Source organism: Equus przewalskii, chromosome 25 (assembly GCF_037783145.1).
Source record: "Equus przewalskii isolate Varuska chromosome 25, EquPr2, whole genome shotgun sequence".
Taxonomy (NCBI): domain Eukaryota; kingdom Metazoa; phylum Chordata; class Mammalia; order Perissodactyla; family Equidae; genus Equus; species Equus przewalskii.
In genome coordinates this window covers 31,510,681-31,535,251 of record NC_091855.1, presented here as the reverse complement: position 1 = coordinate 31,535,251, position 24,571 = coordinate 31,510,681, and the positions used below count along the sequence as shown (strand labels likewise).

The following is a 24,571-nucleotide window of genomic DNA, read 5'->3' as shown; positions in this document are numbered from 1 at the left end:
ATCAACTGGAGGCATCTTTGCTCACGTGACTGGCAGCTGATGCTGACTCTCAGCTGGGATCTTAGCTTGGCTGTTGGCTGGAACACCTACACAGGACCACTCCATGTGGTCTCTCCGTATGGCTTAGTTTGGGCTTCTTTACAGCGTGGTAGCTGGGTTCCAACAGAAAGCATCCCAAGAGAAACAGGAAGGAGTGGTGTGGTCTTTTATGGCAGCTTTAGAGGTCACATAATGTCACTTCTACCTTAGTCACAAGCCTGCCCAGATTCAAGGAGAGGGAGTGTAGATTCCATCTTCTCATGGGAGGAACAGCAAAGTCACTTAGTGCGTAGAGCATGTGGGATGGGAGATGTTGTGGCCAGTTTTGGAAAAATGCAATCTGCCTTGAGGCTTAGCCAGGAGGCCAATTATGAGGCTAATTGGCTTAAAGGATCCAATATACTTCTAAATTTTGGACATGCTCTGAAGTCAGGGTCTCTTATTTATTAAAGGCTTTGACTGCTCTTGACCTAAGTTGTGTTGGAATTCAAAGGTTGATGCCTCAGAACTGGTAAGCTCTCATCCATTTAAGAAACACTGATGGCATACTGCCTCTGTGCAAGACGCTGTGCTAATTGCTGTGGGGGTCAATCGAGATACTGTAAGAAGCCAACAAGCTCAAAGGTGAAGACGAATACAGTTGGCTTTCGATTAGTCTCTGGAGAGGAAGAAGGCCAGTGAAAATCCCTAATGATAGTCAGTGCAAGACACAAAATAGTTCAATGCAAATGTATTCAGTTAGCATTGCATTCAATGTTCAGAAACACATTTCCCATTCTATAGACCTTATCTATAAATTGATTATTTCTACAGCTAGTGATTATTAAATATTTACTACAGCCATTCAATATACTAGGCACCCTATGAGTATGATACCATTTAATTTGCAGTATAATCTGGTGACCAGATTACTCTACTGTACCCATTTTATAGATGAGGGAGAGAGTGGTAGAGAGGTTAAGTGACACAGGCTGGCATTTGTACCCAGGTCTTCTGCTCCCACAGTGCATGCTGAAGTTGACAGGACTGGTTAGTGCAAAGTTCTGGATATTCTCTTTGGTCTTCTTTCCTTTGTGGTTTTCAGCTGTGTTGCATGAGTCTTCTGGGGCCCAAGAAGGCAAAGCTCATCCGACTCTGGGCCTCTGCTCTAAATTCCAACCACGTCGCCTGCTTTGAGATATATTTTATTATTATATTGTTATGTTATATTATATTATTGCATTGCATTATATTATAGATAACATAATGCAGTATGTAATAAGATAATACATTAATATATATTTCATATTTAATATATTATGTTTGTAATATATAACATACAGTATCCAGGAACAGAGTGGAACAGATCAGAGATGTTCACACTTTTACAACAAAATCCTTCCTTCAAATGGAGTTTTACATCTATAATTTCCACTTAAAGTTTGAGTTTTATTCAATTGAATTTCCACTTAAAATTTAAACTTTTAGCACAAAACTTTTCCATTTGAAAGAAAGTTCAGTTTAATTTAGATCTTCTGTCTCTTAGGTTTTCCTGACTGATGCCTTCCTACAAATGAAATTTTGTATCCATATCTATGTCTGTAATTTCCACCTAAAGTTTCAATTTTATTCTTTTCAATTGAATTTCCACTAAATTCAAACTTGTAGAACAAAACCCTTTCTTTAAATGGAAACTCCTTTCTTTAAATGGAGGGGTTTTGTTCTAAAAGTTTGAACACCTCTGATCTGTTCCTTACCGCTCTTGATGTTTTTAGTTTAAAGATTTGGTCTGTGAGCAGAATCACTGTCATTATTCTAACTTCAGACTCGAGATCTCAGTCAGTAGCTTAAGACTTTTCTGTTGGCAAAGTCTGCGTTACCATCTGCTGTAGAAAATAACCTTTAAAGTGCCCATGTAAGCACAAATCCATAAAACTAAAAGTCATAGAAAAGGGAGAAACAGTTTATTCCATTTTCTTAAAGTTCAGTTTCATTTAGATCTTATGTCTGTTAGGTTAGCCTTCTGATTTAGTAGGCAAATATGTCGCCAAAAGAGTGATCATATTGTGATCTTTGTTTGCAGTTTACTTTTTCATATGGAGTTTCCTTGATGGAAAGTGCGTTAAAAAAAGTAACTTTAAAGTGTGATAATCACTCTCTTCTTTAGCAGACTGCAGAGTTTGACAGACACATCCAGCAATTGTTCACTTATGATAAAAGGGAATGTGCATTTTTTGGCACAAGAACATTTCCAGCTCATGTCCGAATTGTAGGGAGATCACAAGCTTGACAGAGTTGAACCAGGCCTTAAGAGGTGGGGGTGCCACGTACAGCTGTGCAGGTTGTGTACTGTGTTTTACAACTATGAATGGTGTCTCCTGGAGTTGTAGAATGTGGCAGTCCTGTCACAAGGTCATGGAATCCAGACCCAGTTGATTGTTAATCATGGGAGGGCTTGATGCCAGACTTCAAGGTAGTAAGAACACAGAGGTATTACATGCTGTCATTTCTAAGGTGGAGTCTTTCGGTACCTTCAATGCTCTTAGTTTAGGGCGTTTCTTCTGGAATCTTTGGTGAGTGCCTGGGAATAAAAAAGGAGTTGATTTGAGAGTGTACAATTGTGCTTAAGTGGAGAATCTTGGGGAGAGACGTAGTTCACCTTTGTGTTGGTGACTAAATGGTGGCTGCTTGCTGATTTGTTCTGGGATGTGCACGAAAAGCAGGTGTCTTCCATGCCTTGGGTTTTGCTCTCTGTTCCCACTGGGCTAAATACAGGCATGAGTTGCTTAACAACGGGGATACGTTCTGAGAAATGCATTATCAGGCAATTTCATCATTGGGCGAACATCATAGAGTGCACTTACACAAACCTAGATGGTATAACCAACTACACACCTAGGCTATGTGGTACTAACCTCATGGAACCACCATCGTATGTGTGGTCTGTCGTTGATCAAAACGTCATTATGCTGCATGTGACTGTACAGTCCTGAATGCCAAGGATTGAGATTTGGGACTATGGAAGGATTTATTAGTACCAAATTGAGAAACTCAAGTCAAAATTTCAAATTAATACAGAATCGTGGTTTGAGCGGTTCTTTCAGAGAATTCCTTGTAACAGAACATGCTGTCTTGATGAGTGGAGTGTGAACTTGAGAGTTCGATGGACGTTGGGCTTGTATCCTGGTCTCAGAACTTGCCTTGGGCAACTTACTTACACCCTCTAGTTGAGGAAGTGAGATGACTAGCTGATATACAGGATTCCTTTTAGGTAAAAAATTGTTATTGTTTTGTGTGTAATATTGTAATTATTAGACAATAAACTTCTTCTTTGGTTTCATCTATTCATTCAAAGTATTTATTGAAAGCCTACTGTGTGCTGGGTGCCACGCTAGGCACTGGGTGGATAAGAGCAAACCAAATGAAGGTCTCTGCCCTCAAGGAGTTGACAGTCTAGTGGGGCAGGTGCTGGGGAAGATGGCTTATGAACAGTAACCCAGCAAATAAGGTAACTACCACCATCATACCTGCTAAGGTAGAGAAAAATGGGCAGGGCCTATTTACGGTGGTCAGCAAAGCCCTGTCTAAGGTGGTAACATTTATTTGTTTATTTCAATTATTTTATTGAGGTCATAATGGTTTATAACATTATATAATTTCAGGTGCACATTATTATTTATCAGTTTCTGTATAGACCGCTTTGTGCTCACCACCAGTAGTCTAGTTTTTCTCCATCACCATACATATGTGCCCCTTTATCCTTTTCCTCCACCCCCAAACCCTCTCCCTTCTGGTACCCACTAATCTATTCTCTTTATCCATGTGTTAGTTTATCTTCCACATACGAGTGAAATCATGTGGTGTTTGTCTTTCTCTGTCTGGCTTATTTCGCTTAACACCATACCCTCAAGTTCCATCCATGTTGTTGCAAATGGGACGATTTTGTCTTTTTTATGGCTGAGTAGTATTCCATTGTACATGTATACCACATCTTCTTTATCCAATCATCAGTTGAAGGGCTCTTGGGTTGCTTCCACATCTTGGCTATTGTGAATAATGCTATAACGGACATAGGGGTGTGTAAATCTCTTTGAATTGTTGATTTCAAGTTCTTTCGATAAATACCCAGTGGTGGGATAGCTGGGTTGTATGGTATTTCTATTTTTAATTTTTTGAGAAATCTCCATACAGTTTTCCATAATGGCTGCACCCAGTTCACATGATCACCAGCAGCGTATGAGGGTTCCCTTTCTCCACATCCTTTCCAACATTTATTACTGTTTGTCTTGTTAATTATAGCCATTCTGAGAGGTGTAAGGCAGTATCTCATTGTAATTTTGATTTGCATTTTCCTAATAATTAGTGATGTTGAACATCATTTCATGTGTCTGTTGGCCATGTGTGTATTTTCTTTGGAAAAATGTCTGTTCATATCCTCTGCCTACTTTTTGATCGAACTGTTTGTTTTTTTGTTGTTGAGTTGTATGAGTTCTTTATATATTTTGGAAATTAACCCCTTGTCAGATATACGATTTGCAAATATTTTCTCCCAGTTGATGGGTTGTCTTTTTGTTTTGTTCCTGGTTTCCTTTGCCGTGCAGAAGCTTTTTAGTCTGATGTAGTCCTGTTTGTTTATTTTTTCTTTTATTTCCAATGTCTGAGTAGACACAGTATTTGAAAAGATGCTTCTAAGACTTCTTGATGTCAAACCGTGTACTGCCTATATTTTTTTCTAGGAGTTTTATGCTTTCAAGTCTTACCTTCAAGTCTGTAATCCATTTTGAGTTAATTTTTGTGCATGGTGTAAGATAATGGTCTACTTTCATTCTTTTGCCTGTGGCTGTCCAGTTTTCCCAACACCAATTATCGAAGAAACTTTTCTTTTTCCGTTGTATGGCTCCTTTGTTGAAGATTAGCTGTCCATAGATGTGTGGTTTTGTTTCCGGGCTTTTAATCCTGTTCCACTGATGCGTGTGTCTGTTTCTGTATCAGTACCATGCTGTTTTGATTACTATAGCTTTGTGGTATATTTTGAGGTCAGGGATTGTGATGCCTCCAGCTTTGTTCTTTTTTCTCGGGATAGCTTTGGCTCTTCGGGGTCGTTGGTTGTTACATATAAATTTTAGGATTCTTTGTTCTATTTCTGTGAAGAATGTCGTTGGGATTCTGATTTGGATTGCATTGAATCTGCAGATTGCTTTAGGTAATAAGGACATTTTAACTATGTTTATTCTTCCAATCCATGAGCATGGAATATCTTTCCATTTCTTCTTATCTTTTTCCATTTGTTTCAATAATGTGTTACAGTTTTCAGTGGATAAGTCTTCTACCTTTTTGGTTAAATTTATTCCTAGATATTTTATTCTTTTTGTTGTGATTGTAAATAGGTCTGTATTCTTGATTTCTCTTTCTGCTAGTTCGTTATTAGTGTATAGAAATGCGACTGATTTTTGTAAGTTGGTTTTGTACCCTGCAACTTTGCTGTAGTTTTTGATTATTTCTAGTCGGTTTCCAGTGGATTCTTTAGGATTTTCTATATAAAGAATCACGTCGTCCACAAACAGCAAGAGTTTTACTTCTCCCTTTCTAATGGGTATCTAAGGTGGTAACATTTACACTGAGACCCAGAGGACAGGCGGGAGCCAGCTATGGGAGGAATAGGGGAAGGGCCTTCCCCACAGAAGAAAGACCCCTTGAGAACTGACTGATGGCTCAGATACAGGGGTGGGGGAGGGTGGTGAGATGGAATTAGAGAAGTGGGCAGGAACTCTGTAGTCAGGCCTTGGGAGCCATAGCAAGGGATCTGCATTTTATTCTAGATGCCATGGGGGGAGGCACTGAGTTTTGAGAGGGAAGGATGTGATATGATTTATGTTTTGAAAATATTTTCCTGACTTCTGTGTGGAGAATGGATGCGGGGTGTGGGAGTTGGGAGACCTGTGAAGAGGCTACAGCTTAAGTCCAGGAGATGGTAGCCTGCCCCAATGGTGGGGATAGGGATAAGGAGGGCAGAGAGTCATTTCTAGGTGTATTTTGGAGGTAGACATGACAGAACTTGGGGCTGGGCCAGTGGCATAGTGGTTAAGTTTATGTGCTCCAATTCAGTGGCCCAAGATTCACCAGTTTGGATCCTGGGCATGGACCTACACACTGCTCATCAAGCCATGCTGTGGTGGCATTCCACACAGAAGAACTAGAAGGACTTACATTAGGATATACAACTATGTACTGGGGCTTTGGGGAGAAAAAAAAGAGGAATATTGGCAACAGATGTTAGCTCAGGGCCAATCTTCCTCATACACACACACACACACACACACACACACACACACACAAAGAAATGACAGATTATTGGGGATGCAGGACGAGACCAAAGTGAGGCTGCCTCTCAGGACCTGGCCTTTTTGGCTTGAGGAACCTGGGTAGATGTTAATACCATCTTGGAGAGGAGGCTTCTTTTTCGGCTGGGTCGGCAATCAAGTAGAATTTGGACGTGCTCCATTTGAGACACCACTGAGATATCCCAAGGAAACTGAACAGTTGGTAATTGCATATATGAATGCATATTGTTACGTACATGAAACTGGAGGTCAGAGGACATTTCTGTTCTTGGGAAAACAAAGTCCCATCCACCCATACAGCCCAGGAAGGTTTTCCCAGGGGGTCGTGCTCCTCCAAATGGTCATCTCTCTTTTCTGACCCCAGCTTCCATCAGTGCTCATTACAATGCTACTACTTGGGCGAGAGGCTCCTCCAGCCACTGCTCCAAGGCCTGGGCCTTGGCCTTGAAGATTCGGAAGCCCATGTCTCCTTGGCACGCATACACAGCAGAAGGCTGGCCACCCAGGTGATGGCTGCACCGCCCTTCGTGCAGTCCGTGAGGATGAATTTGAGATTGTCTTCATTCAACGCTTGGTTCCTGTTCTGGTTCTAGGTGGCCCAGATGTTACTGGTGATGGCTGTGGTGACCGGGGCATCTATATCCTGTTACCTGGTCAGGGCAGCAGAGTTCCCTCATTAGTCAGGGAGCAGCAGGGGCCTCTGGACACCTTCAGCTCCTGGGTCAGAGCCTTGGGACACAGCATGCCTGCGCCTCCTGTGGCTTTGGCGTCCAGATCCCAGAGTTGCCTCCTGCTGGCCTCTGCCTGCTGCTCCCTGTGCATAAAATCTGGGAGTCCTTAGCAAGTGGGTAACATTTAAAACCACGGCCCTGGGAGAGATTACTCAGGGACACAATACAGAGAAAAAGGGGCCCTGGAGTGAGCCCTAGGAAAGCCCCATATTGAGGAATTTTCAGGAAGAGGAATCTGCAGAATGGATTTAGAAAGGCCCATCCAGAGAGAGTGGAGGAACATCTTGAGAGTTTGTTGTCACAGAGGCCAAAAGTGAGAGCATTTTAAGAAGGAGCCAGGCTTCCTGTGTGGAGTGCTGCTGAGTGGCCAAGGCAAATGTGGTCGCGATGGTGTCCCCTGCATTTGGCAACGTGGAGGAAGGGCAGAGCCTGCAGTTTTGGTGGGTGCCAAAGGTGGAAACCTGTCATTCTTATACAGTTTTATGACTGGTGACACCCAGTGTAGTACTTACCTACATTTTTGGCTGGTTGTGTTGGGTAGTTGATGTTTGTGCTCCTTCTGTCCCCCAGACTTAGAGTTGCCAGACAAAATGCAAGACACCCTGTTAAATTTGAATTTCAGAAAAAAAATTTATTTAAGTATGTCCCAAATATTACATAGGACATGCATACCCTAAATTTTTTTTTTTTGATTTTTTTTTAATCTGAAATTCACATTTAACTGGGTGTCCTGTATTTTCATTTGCTGAATCTGGTAGCACGCATTGAGTTGTACACTTTAAAATGGTGAATTTTATATTACCTGAATTTTAGTACACACACGAATCTCACAACCCTACCCTAACTAGACTGTCGTGTAGAAGCTACCACATGGTCTGCTTCCGGGTTGAGCCACCAAGGCCAATGAGGAGAGCCAACCCGGAGGGGTGTTCTTTCTGGTGATAGTTGGCGCTTCCATTAAATTCCCTCAGAGAGCTGAGCACAGAGCTGGCACTCGTCAAGTGCTGGTTTGAGAGAAGCTGATTGTATGCCGTGGGGACAATTAGCTGACACTGAGACTTGAATGGAGAGAAACTTCTTGTGACACTACTTAGAGAATGCCATGGAATGGACCTCACATGGAAGTTCTCCATGAATTAAGTGGTGTGGCACTTTTGGCTGTGCTTGAGGAAACAAAATCTTACTCCAGGTCATACCTACTCAGCCCGGTGGCTGTGGAGCCAATGGCTTTGCTGAGTTGGGCACCTCTCAGTTAGAGCAGCTTCAACGCAGCTGGCTTCTGAGAGGCCATTAAAAATCTTTAAACAGCATGGAACTCTTGGAATTGCCCACAAATTCCAAGACAGCCAGGCTGAGTCATTTGCTATTTTAATTGGTCATACCAATTTCTACGCCTTCCTTCTCCTCCTTCCTATGCAGTAGAGGAGACATAACCACAAGACTGTATTTCAAATTACCTCTTCAGAGCCAGTTTCAAAGCAATTAAGTAGAGATTCAACCCAAAGTGTATGACGAATTAAGTATCAGCTTGGATTTTCTATGTACCTTCTGTTCCTTGGTTAAAACCCGAGAACCCAAAGGTTAGATTAACTATCTCGGAAAATGTTTTTTCTCTTGTGTTTTTTTCCCCGAGCTCTGCTATTTACAAGGATCTTGCTTGCTTCCACAGTCAAAATTCGTTTACATAGCAAGCTGAAAGCAGTACTTTCATTTCGCGCTCATTTATTGAGCCCTACTATGTGCCAATATTCAATATCTAGTTTGTGTTTTGGCTGTAGGTTTTCAAATAATGTCCCATGGTTCTGATAACTGGGCAGCTCCTTGAAAGGTAATATGTTTATGGTGGCTGCTTAATTGAGACTAACCCATCACACAGAGAGTTTGCCAGGGTAACAGATTTGGGTCGGAAGGGCTATAAGAAGGTGGTAGTGTGGAAGAGGGACTTATCCCTTGAAAATGACACCAGGGTGAACTTCTGTACACCCTTGCTTTATGACCTGCTTCTTGAGGAGCAGCTCAAAGACCAGCATGGCGGCTTGGCAGATTTCCGTGGGATCATGTGAGGATCTGTTTGCTGTCTGAGATTTTTGGATGCCTTCCTTAGATCCATGAGTGCTGGGCCTTTCTAAATCACATGGGAGTAATTCATCCCCCACCCCACCATTCATCCATCCTTTTACCTCTGTTAGCTCCTGGATAGCAGGGTTCTGCTGCATCACCTTTGTGCCCCCTCCTGCCAGAAGCACAACAGGCACTTGACAAACATTTGTTGAATCCATTCTCTGAACATTAATGGAGCTCCCACTGTATGCTCTGCACTGGGGTTGGGACTCTGGATGATTCAGAGACCAAGGGGTCCGTGTTCAAGGGGAATCTGGAGGAATTTATGCTCCCGCAGGAGGAATTACTAGTGAGAAAGGACTGTAGATATTTTGGGGGTGGAGTGAAGTGTTGGTCTAGTTAAGAAGTCCAGCCTATGTTCAGCATCTCTCTGGTGTGGAAAAGTCCGCTGGAGGCTGGTCCAGCCCTGACTCTTGCCTCCATCAGACCACATCTTCTCCCCCAGACCCAGGTGTTGCTGGGAACACACTGAGCTGGTATATTGAAGCTTCCCTTCTCCACTTTTTTAGATCCACCTCTCCAATTTTTTAGTAAGTCTCTTGATTCCTTGAAGACATCACTCATTAGAGCTATTAATATTTCAAAACACTCCTCAGTCTTCAGAGAAATGGGTTTGTACGTTTTCTGCGTTGCTGTCTCCCCAGCCTGGTGAGGAAGAATGTGGGTATCCTTTTCCTTGTCAGGTTTCTCTTCCTCTCGCGTGCGCGTTCCCCGCCCGATGGCTGCACTGGCAGTAAATCACGGAATTGTTGCTGATGTCAGCAGCACTGATACTGCATTAGAGGAGCCACTTTACAGGAAATTATCCAGAGGGCGATACTGAAAGGCAAAGCCATTTTGTAGGGGGTTTTGTAGAAACCTGTTTCTTCCTTTGATGAATCTCATTCATTTTTGTGGCTTAGTAGGCACAGTGAAGGAAGAACCATCTAAAAATTTTTTTCCATCTAAGTTTTTTGTAGGAGGTTTTAGTGACTATGAAATGAGCCAGGAGCACTGAGCAGCTACGCTGGCAAATGAAGACAGTTGAGGCTGCTCGCAAAGCAGAATGCCCTGAGGTCTTGACACTCCATCTCAGTGACCCAGGGAGAAGGGCACAGTAAGGGTACACTTCATAAATGGTTTGTTCTTAAAAAGATACAAATAGAAACCAAAGCCCATTTTAGATGCACACAGAGCTTGCTGGTTAAACACTTTCTGCGGAAAATTCTTTTGTAGTGTAAATGTCTATCTTGCAGAGGGATTCCCATATAAGCTTATAGGCTTGTGTACAGTAAGTTACACCTGAATATCTTCATGACGTTGATCCTGACTGCCCTCTCTGAGCAGGGAAACAGGGCAGCTTGCTGGGTGGCATCAAGGGTCAGTGGAGGAAAGAAACTATGGAGGTGGAGGGGCAGCCATCCCCGAGGCTGTTCGGTTTTCCTAGCAGTGTTCAGCAGCCTGGATGTGGACTCTGAGCAGAAAGAAGGAATAACGTAGAAGCGGGTATTTCCAGGTAACTCCAGGAAGGGACAAAAGGGAAGGGAGTTGAGTCTGTTCGCTGAAGAGTGAAGCCCTGACCCTGGAATCTAAGCTGGGTGAGGAAGGAAGGAAGAGAACATAGGGAGGGCACGATAGAGGGCGAGAAAGTAGGGGCAGGACGTGATGAGGGAGTAATTAAGGGAGAGAGCAGGAAGGATAGGATGCTCAGGTCAGCAGTGGGTTTCCTTAATGGAGCGTGTCGGAGGCAGCGATGTTTCTCGTGGTGATGGGGTTCAGGATGTGGCCACAGGAGGAGGCGGTTGTGGTGGATGAAGTCAGTGCTCCGCCAGCTCCCCCAGATCCGTCTTCCTGGCCCTGTGCACCCATCCTCCAGAGTCTGTGTGCTTCTCCCCTTGCAGCACATATGTACCTAGTGTTCCTACATCCTTTCTCAGAGGACCTTCCTTGGTTTCTTAGAGCCTCTTTCCATGCTGCTTCTAGGCATTTATATGCCCGCCTGAGGGATTTTCTGTAGCCAGTGATTGACTGGGTAAGAGAATGAAAGCCCAGTTCCCTTGCCTCGAGGTGGGACAAACTTGGTGATGTAATTTATGCTGCAGAGCTCCCCATGGGCTCAGGGAGACACAGGGCTTCACCTGGAATCGCACCCTTCTTGGTTTCTTGCCCTTCACTTCCCTGCCTCCCTACTCCCTTATAGGTTCCTGGGAGCTCTTCCTAAATAAATCACTTGCAAAACAATCTTCATCTCAAGATCTGCTTCTAGGGAATCTCCACCTAAGTCAGTGGTTGAAGTAGAATGGAGATGACAGTAATGGTGATGGGATCAAGGAAATGGGAGGCATTGGTGTTGGATGGCTTGTCTGTGGGGCACTGAAATCACTCAGAAGGAAAGCAGGACGTGGATGGAAGACTTCAGGGAATCAAGTGGGAGAAGTCAGATCTACTACTGACCACCATGAGGAAGGGTAAGAAGTGGAGAAGCAGAGGGCTCAGGTTTCAAAGAAACAAGGATTTGACACAATAGTGTGGAGTATTGGTTTCCTTGGCCGTGTGGCCCTGATTTTGTGGGTGAGGGAGATTGAGCTACCTCTACCTGAATGCCATGCTCAGAGGACACTGTCCTCAAAGGAAGCCCAGAGATGAGGGAAGAAGGTGGAGGAAGCCTCCCTGAAGAGGCTGAGGAGGTAAGGGAGGTCTTCAGTTCTGCAGCAGGGGTCCTGAGGTGTCTTTGGAAAGGTTTGGGATGGAAGAGGATGGGGACAGTTGGATCAGAGCACAGGAAGCAGAGAGTGGAAGAGGGCTTAAAGCTCCATGGAGGGAGATCAAAGCTGCAGGGAGGCTTACATTCATTGGCTTCACTGGCCTTGCTCTTCTTAAAAGAATTGGTCCCTTCAATCTCCTGGTGCATGGTGGCTTGGGAGCCTGGACACTGAGTGTGGAGTCTGGTATTATTTCTAGCACAGAAGTGGCATGCATTGGCTGAATAAGTGAATGAATGAAATGTCAAGTTTCTAAGTGCCCCCTCCTTTTTCATTATTATAAAACATTAGTGCACTTATCACTTCAATGTATATTATGCTCTAATAAATATAGGATTTATTGAAGTATCGCTAGCTACTTCTTTCACCATCATTGGGAGGGATGCAATGAACACATCTCCTAAGGATAGACAATTAGGCAGGAGCATGGGTTATGGACTTAAATCACAGGAACTTTCTCCCTGATGGGTTAATACATATTGTTCAGTTTTGCTTTCTACTGTGAATCTGTAAAAAAGACTTTTTTAGATGGTTAAAACTTCTTGTGATCTGTGTGTTTGTGACAGCTGATACTGAAGGGAGTGTGTTGGGGTTGGAGGCAGCATGTGGAGGGCGAGGTAGGGCTGGAGAAGTAAGACGGGCCCTGAGCACATGCGACTTTGGGGGCCATGTAAAGAGCCATGGGAGTAATTGCGGAGTTTTAAGCAGGAGCAAGATTGGAATTCTAGAAGGATCACCTGGCTCCAGCCTGGATGGGAGGGGTTCCTTGCTTGGAACCAGTGAGCAGAGGAAGCTGCTTCTGACAACACACCTGGGAAAGGCAAACCTCTCTCTCGAAGGGATGGGCCCTGACAATAGGATTTAAAACACTTGGTCCCAGGGTAAAGGAGATATTTTGGGAACTGCAGCTGCTTATATTATTTTTAATCCCAAAGAGAGGGGAAAAAAAAATCTTTCCTTTTAAAAGGGCTCCAGTTAATTTAAGTTGTGAAGGAAAGACCTTAGGGCAGGACAAAATATGTTATTCATGGAGCATTTTGGAACAAGACAAAAGAACCCCAGCAGTGGCTGTATACCTTAAGGCCTTGACCGTGGAGTTGAGACAAATGAGTCCATCTCGCCAATATGGCAGAGTCTGGGGTCTGTTGGGAGAACCACGAGGTAGGTGGCCCAGATCCCAAGATGAACAGTCCAGTGGGAAAGGCCAGGGCTGTTCTGGCTAGCTCCGCGGGCATAAGCATTAGCGCTGGTCCTGAGATATTTGTGCTCGGGTGGGTGGGTGAGGGTTGATTTTGCTACAGCAATAAAGGCATACCACTTGCTACCAGGAGTAACCCAAAATACCTGGAAATTCTGGAACAGGGGTTCTATTGAAGAAAGTTTCCTGGCAGCCAGGGAGAGAAAATGGCCAGACCAGAAACGTGATGCTGTGTGAGAACTGTCAATTCAGCAAACACGGAGACCTCTCGCAGGTCAGGCCTTGTGCATGATGCTGGAAGCACACCCTGGAATAAGATGGACCATCTCTGATGCCCAGGAAGCCACTCCGTGGTTCTCCCCCTTTCCTCTCTCAATCTTTATCATTCGCCTTTGTGCCTTTCCCTCCGCTGCTGTCCTTTCAATGCTGCTCCCTTGAGCACCCTCTTTTACTCTCTTCTCATTCTACATCTTCCTCTGGGCTATTTCATCCAGCCCCATGGCTTCAATGCCACTTATATTCTCCTTGCTCTCAAACATAGGATTCCAGCTAGATTTTGCCCCTGAGTTCCAGAACCCCTGAGTTCCAGACATCTACTGGATATCTCCACCTGGATGTGCTACAGGCACTGCAAACCTAAGCCTCCTACCTCTTCTGACCTGAAGGACACCGTGCTCTTACATGCTGGATGCCTGGGTGTCATCCCAGACCCCGCCCTCTCCATTCTTCGTACTTTCTATCAATCACCCGGACCCCTGGATTTTACTCCCTTAACACCCCTTGTCTCTGGGCTCCTCCTCTCCATCCCATTGCCTGCGTTGAGGCCCTCCTAATCTATCCCAGTAAACTCCTACCCAAGCTCCCAGCTGCTGATCACTCAGTTTATCTATCTTTCGCATTGCTGATGGAGTCAGCTTGCTAAACCCAACTGGGATCCTATGGTCCTTTTCTCTGTGTTAGCCTTGATGGCTTCCACACTCATTAGTATGACTTATGAGGCCCACCATCCTCTCCCCTGCCTGATTTTTCTCCAGCTTTATTTTGGTATAGCCATCTTCACAGCCTATAGTTCCGATACACAGACCTGGTATAATTTCCCAATCGTCCCAGGCTGATTCATAGCTGAATGTCTTTGTGCCCGTTGCCCCCTCTCGCTGGTCTGCCTTTCTCTCGGCCTCCTCTTGCCCTCTGGCAGATACCTGATCCTATTTCTACACCAGTGGGCACCCTATCTTTGAAGTCTTTTCTGGTCTCCTCTTTGGTAGAATTGACCTCTTGGTGTCTCTCCGTAGTCCATGACTGTGTCTCCTACAGCATCTGCACACTTTGTTGCTTTTGTTTACATAGTGTACATGGTCCTCTCCACCGCCTGCTAACGTGGATAGCTCATGTGGATTGAGTACTTGCTTTGAACTAGGCCTTGAGCAACATGCCCAATGTTATTGCATCGAATCTTCCCAACAGTGCTACTTCTGTCCTTTTCCAGGTAGGAGAGAAGAAAGCCTGGATAGAAGGCTCTTGTTCTTAGGAGCCCTGCCTGATGTTCCCTGGGGACAGTGGGGGTGTGATGGAACTCAGCCCTGTGGTGGGGGCAGGACTGGATGGCCATCAATGTCCCACCCCTCCCCTGTTTTCTCCAATCCTAGGAGCCTCACCTGGACCTGTCTGCCTCTGAAGGCCCCTGACTTTGTGCCGTGCCCTGGGTTTATAAATACAACAAGAGATTTGGGGGAGATCAGGAGAAACCATTTGCTTACCAGTCCTGAGAAGGAAGTCAGTGGTCCTTTGAGCCCCAAATGAGCTCAGCAACCTTTGTCCTCTCCTGAGGCTGGGAGTGCACTAGTGGGGCGAAGCTTTAGTCTTTGGGGTCCTCAAATCCAAATTTATGCTCTTTGGTCCTAGATAGAGGGACCTAAGGAAGGCAGACTGGAGGGACATTCTGCCTACCTGGAACCAGAGAGATGACTCAGCAAGGGTGATTCATGCCATTCAATAGAAGTTTTTTTACTTAACAAATATTTTGTACTCATGAGTAGAAGAGAATCTTCTAGCCCTTCTTACAGAGAACAAGAAAGCTGCGTTTGGAGCACAGTGAAGTGAATTTCTTCTCTGTCTTGTCCTAGTCCTCCCAAGCAATTGAACAAACCATGAAGAGCTCTCCTTGAACTATTTACTTTCTGAAAACTTTACCTTGACTCTGGATGTCTGTCTGTGGGAAAAACCCCACAACAGTACCAGCGATGCTTGTATCTACCAGATTCAATGAACTCTGCAGCCAAATTTTCTTTGGGGCGGCTGTGTGAACTTGCTATCATAAATGCTGGCGCATGGCAAATTTATGGATGGATGAACGAATTCAGGAATGGAGCAAATTGTAACTAGGAGGCTTCCATGTTGAGACATACAGAGAGCATAGAGAAAGGGCATCTGGTCATACTGGGGGATTGGCAATCAGGGAGGACTTCTTGGAGGTAGTAACATGTGAAGTGAGTTTTGAAGTATGAGGAGGCCAGATAAAGAGTGGGGAGAAGAAAGGAATCTGGGAAACAAGACCTGTTTCTCTGGGCCTGCCCAGAGGGCGGGATCAGTAGGTGGCTCAGCATGCAAGGACCTGGGTGCTGCTGGGTTTGGCTGGGGCGGAGATTGCATGTGGGGGCGTGGCAGCTGGTGAGGCTGGGGAGACAGGCAGGCGCCAGGTCCTGGAAGGGAGCCTTGATACAAGCCCCGGAGCCTGCACTTTATTCTCAATCTCTGGGGTGATTGCAGAGGAGCTTAAGTATGAGGTGGATGTGATCAGGTCCACACCTCAGAGAGTGCCACCTGGCCACCATGTGGAAGATGGATTTAAGGGGGGCAGGACTGGAGGCTGTTGCAGTGATTCAGGTGAGAGAAGACCAAGGTCTCTGGACTAAGGAGAGAGGCCAGGACAGGTGTGAGCCAAGGTGGCTGCGTACTTTTAGCTCCCTTTTCTTCCCCTTTCAGCCTTGCTTCTTCTTGTCTTGGCTCTCTGTCCCTATGGGTTCCCAGAAATTTCATGACACCTCAGTCTCTTCCATCTGGAAACAAAGCCTGAGGTTTTAAAGATGGCTAGAAGGAGAGGGCAATGACTAAACCCAAAGGGAGAGGCTTTTCTGTGGTGGCATTTGGGGGCCATGGCTTGCTCATTTAGTGTGTGTAGACTGAGCATCATTGCGTTCTTGCCAGGACCAGCCTGATCACCTTTAAGGTACAGCTGTCACATGGAAGCAGGAAAATCAAGGTTTGGCTGTTGGGATATCTGGAATCAGAGAGAACCCACATGTCTTCTCTGCTCTTCTCAGAGGCAGAGCGTGGCTAAAACCAGCTGCTGTAACACCTGCAGGCCGGTGGGGCTGGAATTCTCGCCTCCTCCTGTCTCCTCCCCTCTTCCCAACACCCACCCTCCACCCCAGCCTGAAGTCTGCATACCTTGGGAAAGCCTTTTGGGGATTCCAGGCTCAGCTTTAACCTGGGGCTTTTTGGAAGCCCTGAGCTCCTGGTGCAGGTGGCCCTGGAACGATTCCAGACCTGGAGGGCAGGGGCAAGGCTAGCGTCCTCTGCCTCTCACCTGCATGTTGCAATTACAGTTGTACTTTGCTTGTGTCAATAGGCAGAGTCACGTTGCTGTGTGACAGTGGCACCTCTGAGGTGGCTGCATTTCAGGTTTCTAAGAGACCCTCGATCCCGTGGATGCCATTTGTTTCCGGGGTTGTGGAGGAGTGGAGGCACTCGAGGTAGGTCTGAAGTTGGACCCAAGGACGCCACTGCTTATTAGCTTGTGATAGGCTCGTCAGTGTCGCCTCTCCTGGCCTCAGTTCCTCACTTGTCAAGGGGAGATAGATAGATAATGACCTCTGCTCTGCACAGAAGGTTTGTGAAGATGGACTAGGTTCCCACATGCGTAAGATCTTTGTCAACTCTCCTACTAACTCTGAAGGCAGGGATGTGTCTTATTCACTTACATATCCCCAGTGCCAAGCGTGGTACCCGACAAAACTAAAATGTTTGTTGATTGAGTACATGAACGGAGATCATGCAGAACAGTGTGTGGGGCACGGGAAAGACTGAATAATAGGTTTTTCTGAATAGTAGAAAATTACCAAGAACTTATTCAACCAAGGAAAAGCAGATTTCCACACATTACCTCGTATCCACGCACATTTAGGTAAAAATGGAATGGGCCAACATTTGTGAGGAAATATTTCAAAATAAAAACTTAACTGAAGGGGATATTGTCTTCCACCCTTTCCTTTCTCATCAATTCCTGGCAGGACTTTGCTGCCCAATACTTTTCTGTTGGATTGAGAGTCGTGAAGTGTGATGGCCATGGCTTCTGTGACCCATTATATGGGGAAAAAATTCTGTCATATCTAGGAAATGAAAGTAGTCAATCTCATAGACTGGGAAATATTTTTATGCCTGTCTGAGAAAAATGGCTTTCTCATTTTCAGATAAAAGGGCCCTTTCCACCTCGAATTTGTTTCCTATTTTTCTGTTCCTACGCTCCAGAGAACTGACTTTGAAGTCAGATTGTTCTAATTTTAATCCTGGCCCCACCACTTTCTGGCCACTTGACCTCGGCTTAGTCCTGTAACTCTCTGGGTCTCAGTCTCTTTATCTGTGAAGTGGGGATGTGTGGTCATGAGCAGGCTGTGCCTTGCAGGTCTCCAGCTGGGGGGAGTGTAATTTACCTAGAGCTCCAGCTGCTGCTTTGAAATCCACTGTGGGCACGTTTGTGGGCTCCCAGCTAGTGGCTGAATGCATAAGAGACCCTAAGGCACGCCTCTTCCTGGGGGACACAGGGCTCCTCCGATGGCCGACTTTGACTCAAGTTCTCTTTGAAAACCATGCTGAAACTTCCTTAGGCTGCAGGCGGTCTAGGGAGCTTATACCCATCCTTCCTTCTCTCCCTCCTTCTCTCTGGGTCAGCCTCACAGTGTGTCTGATGGCTGTGCTAGCCTGGCTCCCTCCCATCTTCTCTCCTGCATGTTTTTTCCCTAATGAAATTCATATGCATTTAATTTCCTCTTGGCATCTGCTTCTGGGAGGACCTGGACACACGTGGACGGTAATACCTTATGGTGAGGGCCAAATGCAATGATGTAAGCACAGCGTTTATCAGAGCAATGGGCACAAAGTACGTGCCCAGTAAATGGTGGAAACTCCTGATACTTTCACCACCACCACCACCACCACCACTGTCATTGTCATCTGGCCAAGTTGGCTTGTTTGCTGGCTCGAGACACAGAGAGCTCCAGTGGCACGTCCCAGGTCACAAGGCAACTTTGTATTAGAGTGAGAGCAGCTCTGGTTTCAGAGGAGAGGAAATGGATTAACCGAAACACCTTTTGAAAACTTACCCAAGTTAAGGAAAAGGCACAAACCAAATCTTTTTCCAGCCATTGAAAGGGGCAGTCATCTTTGCTAAAGCAGCCAACTCCATTTTTAGTCAAAGGCACAAAAGGTTTTGTAACATTCTGGTCCCTGCGAGCACTCCTGATACCTACAATTACACTGCAATTGGTAAACCGGGGCATCTCATCTGCTGTTCTCCAGAACAGTGTGGGGGTAAAAAAACCATGGCTGTTATTATTCACATTTTACAGATAAGGAAACAGAGAGACTAAGTGACAGTTTCAAGGTCACCCAGACACTGGTGGGTTTGGGACCAAAACTCTGGTTTTTGTTCCTAGTGCTTTGGAAACTCAGGGATTGGTGGATTCGGTTCAAACTCTGTTCCTGGGGACAGTCTCTTAGCAAACTAGCACAAGGAACTGGCCTGAAAAGACCTTTCTCAAGCCAAATTCTGTAAGCCTCAGGGATGCTAGAAGCGCTGGAAGCATCCATGATGCAGGTCAGTGAAGGAGCCCCAGCTCCAACTGGCCTGCATGTTCAAGGGCATCATTTGTCACCCAGTGAGGCTTCATCCTAGCGTTTGTGACCTGGCACTGTGGAGGTTCCTTAAGTAGACTGTCAACCCCCCGAAGCTGGGAGAGACCTTGCCTTATCCCCACCACATCACAGGTCCATTTGGTGCTAAATCAATGCTTGTTGTTGAGGGTGGTGGAGATTCTGATGGGGCTTTTGTTTATAGTCCGAAGGAGTTATCAGCAACAACCACAGAAAACAGACATTTCTCTATGCCAGGCACTGTGCCAAGATATGGAGAGCCAATGATTAGAAGACAAGCTTTCTGACTCCTAGGAGTTCATGGGCTCATGCGGAGACGGGCACACCAAGTCTGCCTGGAGAATCTAGGATGACTTCATGGAGGAAGTGGCTTAGAGCTGAGACTGAGGATGATGGGAGATTCCCAAGCAGATGTGAGTAGGGAGAGGGCTGCTGGCCGAGGGAAGATCCGCCAAGGTGTGGAGGTGTGAACAGAGCGTTGGCGTGTTGCAGGACCTGCTGTTCAGCGTTGCTAGGATGTCGAGTTGTTTTCCACTTAACACCACTCACTGTGTGTGTGGTTTGGACGTGCCAAGATTTCTTCCTTCCTTCTGTTCTTCATTCATTTAATCAACCATCGTTGATTGGCCACCCACTGTGTGCCATGCACCGTGCAAGACGCTGGGGTACAGAGGTGAAGGTAGACACGGTGCCTGCTCTCCTGGAGCTTTAAGTCGAATGAGTGGGCTGGGCAAGTAAACAGGCTGTATCAGCAGCACGAGGCAGTGAGTGCAGACCAAGGGAGACCTAATCTAGTGGGGGTGTATTAGTTTCTTGTTGCTGCTGTAACAAATTGCTGCAAACTTAGTGGCTTAAAACAGCACAAATTTATTATCTATGGTTCTGGAGATCAGAAGTTCAAAATCCGTCTCCCTTACTGAAATTAAGTAGTGGGCTGGGCTGGATCCTTCTTGAGGCTCTAGGGCAGAATCTGTTCCTTGTCTTTTCCAGCTTCTAGGGGCTGACTGCATCTCTTGGCTCGTGGTCTCATCACCCTGACCTCTGCTTCTGTCCTTGCCTTTTTTTCTCTCTCTGACCCTCTTGCCTCCCTCTTATAAGGACATTTGTGGTTACATTGGGCTCACCCAGATCATCCAGGATAATCTCCCCATCTTCACATCCTTAACTTAATCACATCTGCAAAGGCCCTTTGGCCATGGAAGATAACATAGGCATAGGTCCAGGGATTAGGATGTGGACATCTTTGGGAGTCATTATTCTGCTGACCACAGAGGGAACAGGGGAGAGGGGGAGGAGGTGTTTCCAGAAATGGCATTTAAGCCCAGACTTATGGGTCAGAAGGTGGGTGAAAGTGGATGCGAGGAGGTCACATAGCAGGCTACTGGATTGGTCCAGGCAAGATGCGATGATGGCTTGGATGAGGCTAGTGGCTGTGGAGATGGTGAGAGGCACAAGGCATTGAGATAACATGGGGAGGTCGAATGAATGGGAAATTCGGGCAAGGCTGCAAGAAAGCCGCCCTAGACAAGGCTGTCAACAGGGAAAGTGGGAACCTGAATATACCATCTTTAGGGAAGGGTTAGCAAGAAATAGTGCCCAGGCTGCTGATTCTAATTCTCAAGTCTTTCAATCAGAGATTCGAGAGAGTTTTGTGTTCATGTAAGTCAGAATATAATGTATTATTTAATGATTTTATTTGATAGAATAATGTACAATAAAAGGCTGATGTTCACCTTTGTTTCCAAAGAAAAAAGCTGATTTTGAAGCTCTAGGAGGAAAGGCAGATGTTTACGAACCTAGATTCCTCAAGTTGGCCACCCCTCTGGCCAAGTGTCATCAGGATGGTTGGTGCTTTGAACAAGGAGTGACATCCCTGTGCTTTTATTTACCCCGAACTTCCCAGGGCAGAGACTGAGCAGTTTAGTTCCCACGAGTGGGATTTTTCACCCCACTTAGGTAATTAGGTTTGTTGTCTCAATATCTTATTTATACAACAGCCAGGCTGCACCACGACAGAGGCCATAATAAACATTAGTATAATAAAGAGAGAACAAAATCGAAGCGAAGCGGCCATGCGCTGTTGCACAGGATAGATTTCTTGAAATGCATGACAGCATTATGTGTACAACATACCCTGAACTTCCTGCCGTTCCAGAAAAACCTCCAGCTTAACATATTTATTTCCAAGGTAATGAAATTGCCCTTACAGAGACCAGGGACCTTTGAGAATTTGATGTGTTCTGAAAACCAGGGGAAATTTTCTTTCCAATGGCTTCTTATTGGAAGAAAATAGAAGAAAAATTCTATTACAAATAGATCAGGAGAGATTACATCTAACTCATCACATTTTCTCTTGAGGAATACATTTAGTATCTATTTTATTATTATTATTTTTTTCAGGAAACCAAGTTAATTGGCATAAAACATCACTCATTATTTCCATTCCTTGTATGGCCGCCTTTCTTTTTCTTCACCTTTAGTAGTCTTCAGAAACCCAAACTTTCCTTACTCTGTCTGATTTTTGACTTATCTCCCTTACGGCAAGCTTATCCTTCATTTTTTGGTTTTGTGACCACAGCCCTGGATAAAAGGGACTTTTAAACTTGGTAGTTGTTCCTTTCTTCTCTGCTCTTGGTATCACCTAGCCCTCAGTACTTGGATAGAATAGTTGGGTATCCCTCTCCTATTTATGTCCTCTCCAAATTGAGCAATATGTCTCTTTTTCAAATATGGTGATTTATGGTGTATCTTACACATCGTTTAAACAAGGTAGCTAAGGGAAGAGATGAATTATAAATAACAGAGACATGGTTTTCAAATTTAGACGCTTGTAGAGAAATAGAAGTATTTCAAACTCAATTCATAGTGATTTTTTTAAAAACCAGGACTCCTGGTCTTATTTTTTAAGAACCCAAACAGGCACCTAGCAACTGATCAAATTCCCTAAATGTGGACTTGGTGAACCAATTTTTGATCCTCACATGTGAACGCTGGCTCGAGAAAAACATCTGTGCTTTGTTTCTGACAGGTTTTGCGTTTTGTGTTTATAAACAAGCTCTCTTTTCCCCTCTCCCCACCCTCTTTCTCAGTGGCTGTTCCCGCAGCTGCGCCCCCGGTGTGTCAGCCCAAGGGTGCCACTAACGGGCACTACCCGGCCCCACGCCTCTCCATCTCCTCCCGAGCCACGGTGGTAGCCAGAATGGAAGGCACCTCCCAGGGGGGCCTGCAGACCGTCATGAAGTGGAAGACAGTGGTTGCGATCTTCGTGGTTGTGGTGGTCTACCTCGTCACTGGTGGTCTCGTCTTCCGGGCACTGGAGCAGCCTTTTGAGAGCAGCCAGAAGAATACCATCGCCTTGGAGAAGGCAGAATTCCTGCGGGATCATATCTGTGTGAGCCCACAGGAGCTGGAGACGTTGATCCAGGTGAGCAGGGGTGAGTCAACCAGAGAACAACCTGTGGGCAGAGAGGACAGCATCGATTTTGTCTTTCTGGGTCCCTGAGTTTTGCCTTTGGTTGAGACGCTCCCGATGGTCAGGGAAGTCCTCTGCGGGGAGGTGACATTTGAGCTGAGACCTCAAAGAAGCCTGAGAATGAGGCACATGACGGTGTGGGGGAAGTGGGGGCCACATGTGCAATGGCCTCGATGTGGGAGCAGGGTGGGTTCTGCATCACCTGCTTTTGGATGTGGTGGCCAGAGGCAGCAGCAGGCAAAAGGGCTTTGGGTTTCCAAATTCAAGTCCACCTGTGTATGCTGATTAACTTCCTGGTTCTGAAGTCTGTGTGAGATGCTGGGGTAAGAGGGTGCCCTAGAAGCCAAAGAAAGAAAGAATTTTAAACAAGCAGGGATGTATTAACCAGCCCAAGGTCAGTGAGGATGGAATAGAGAAAACGTCACCAGATGTGAGATGAGGAGGCTGTTGGCGACGTGGGTGAGCCATTTAGGTGGATTTATTGGGATGAATAATAAGGATAGCAGTAAGAGTAATAATCAAGGTTGCTGTTTTTGGACACATTGTGTGTCACACAGTGTGCTAAGGCCCTTACCTCCCTTAGATATTAAGGAAAAAAGATCCGTAAAAACATAGAAGCAGAGAACTTTGGGCTACCTGCTATAGAAGCAAGGCAATGAGAGCAGAGGGTGCAGGTGGCCTTGGCAGGGGTGAGCTGGGCCTGGGAAGGGCTGTGGGAGAGCAGAGAGTCATCTAAGGTGGTGTGACGGGAGGAAATGAAACAGGAGGCTTGAGAATCTGTGAAAGGTAGAGAGAACTAGGAGGAGGAAGGCGGGGGAGGAAGGGGAAATGGTGGGGAGCCCGGGTGGAGGGATTCACCTTGGAGGTGAGGGAGGATGGTTGCCTCTGAGGCTGAAGTTTGATTCCCTACCCTACACACCCTCCCGAACCATGAAGAATAGGCCATGGTGGAAGGTGCTGACGTTTATGGAGGCAAGGGAGCGTCTCTTCCTCCTGTGGGTTCTAACGTTTGGAAGGCAGAGGAATAGAAAAGATGGCTTCCACAATTCTTTCTGGGTCTGGGATTATCTAATGGCTTAAATTCTAACAGCTACTACAATCCAGGATTCTGTAGGCTTCGCAAGGCTGGGCTAGTTTATTATGTATGTATGTATTTATCTCTTTCAAACTGTACTGATGGGGTGGGGGAATTTTGAGGCTACTTATGATCTGGCACCTTTGTAGTAACTGTATTCTTTTAAGTTAGTTTTGATAATCTGACTTGACTCTTAGATAAATAAAAATACACATTTTTTCCCCGGGAGTAAGTAAGATTTCATACCTATGCCCTACAATTTTTATTAAAAAATAAAACTTTTAAATGCTAAAATCCAATGGCAGTGTTTCATATCACTCTTTCTTGGATGGCTTTGTCTTTTTCTTTTTTCTTTTCATGAGAAAATGCTACCAAATCTGGTGGTGAGAGTGCTGTACTAATCTGTGCCAGATTTAAGGCACAGAAGGCCATAGAGAATGGAGGAAATAATTCTGGAATAGTTTTAACTAAGAATGAAATTATATTTATATATGTTGTGTTATGTGGTGAGATCTTTTTGTTTAGTTGCAATACATATAATAACCTAAAAGGCCGTCTGAATTGAGTCTTGATTCATCCTTGACTTTTCCTTTCTTAGACAGTGAGATCTTGAGGAAAGGGATCATGTCTTATTATCTTTGCATCCATGCGTAGCCCATGCATTGCTTTGCATCTAATTATTGCTCAATAGAGAAATGCTTTCGGAATGAGATGTCAAACTAAATCTATAACATTGGTGATGCCACGGGATAGCTGAGCTTATGCATGCATTTGTATTAATTCAGTATTTCTGTATTGCCCATTCTTTGGTTCTTTCCTTTATGCAAGAGCTCAGAGGCCAGAATGAAGGACAGGATGGGGGAGTGTAGAGGTTCTAATTCCTGTGCTGCCATTAAGACCCATCCCATATTTTGACCTCAAAGTTTTCTCTGTGAAATGTGGTGTG

General features: G+C 45.3%; 1 protein-coding gene and 1 pseudogene across 8 annotated transcripts in view; one reads left to right on the top strand and one right to left on the bottom strand.

Moving 5' to 3' along the window:
* Nucleotides 1-24,571, top strand: part of KCNK10 (potassium two pore domain channel subfamily K member 10) — a 147,081-nt gene that overhangs the window by 40,942 nt on the left and 81,568 nt on the right. For 5 of the 8 annotated variants that reach the window (XR_011532909.1, XR_011532910.1, XM_070593695.1 and 2 more), the window contains exon 2: nucleotides 22,168-22,502. Coding sequence is in view for 5 of the 8 variants with exons in the window: in XM_070593695.1 (XP_070449796.1) it covers nucleotides 22,168-22,502 (335 nt within the window). In the remaining 3 variants the exon portion in view is untranslated. Of the gene's footprint in view, nucleotides 1-15,801; nucleotides 16,034-16,778; nucleotides 16,903-22,167; nucleotides 22,503-24,571 lie in introns of those variants that run through there. The other 3 variants (XM_070593694.1, XM_008521423.2, XR_011532911.1) reach the window with 3 other exon arrangements.
* Nucleotides 6,662-7,103, bottom strand: LOC139079368 (ragulator complex protein LAMTOR2 pseudogene; annotated as a pseudogene).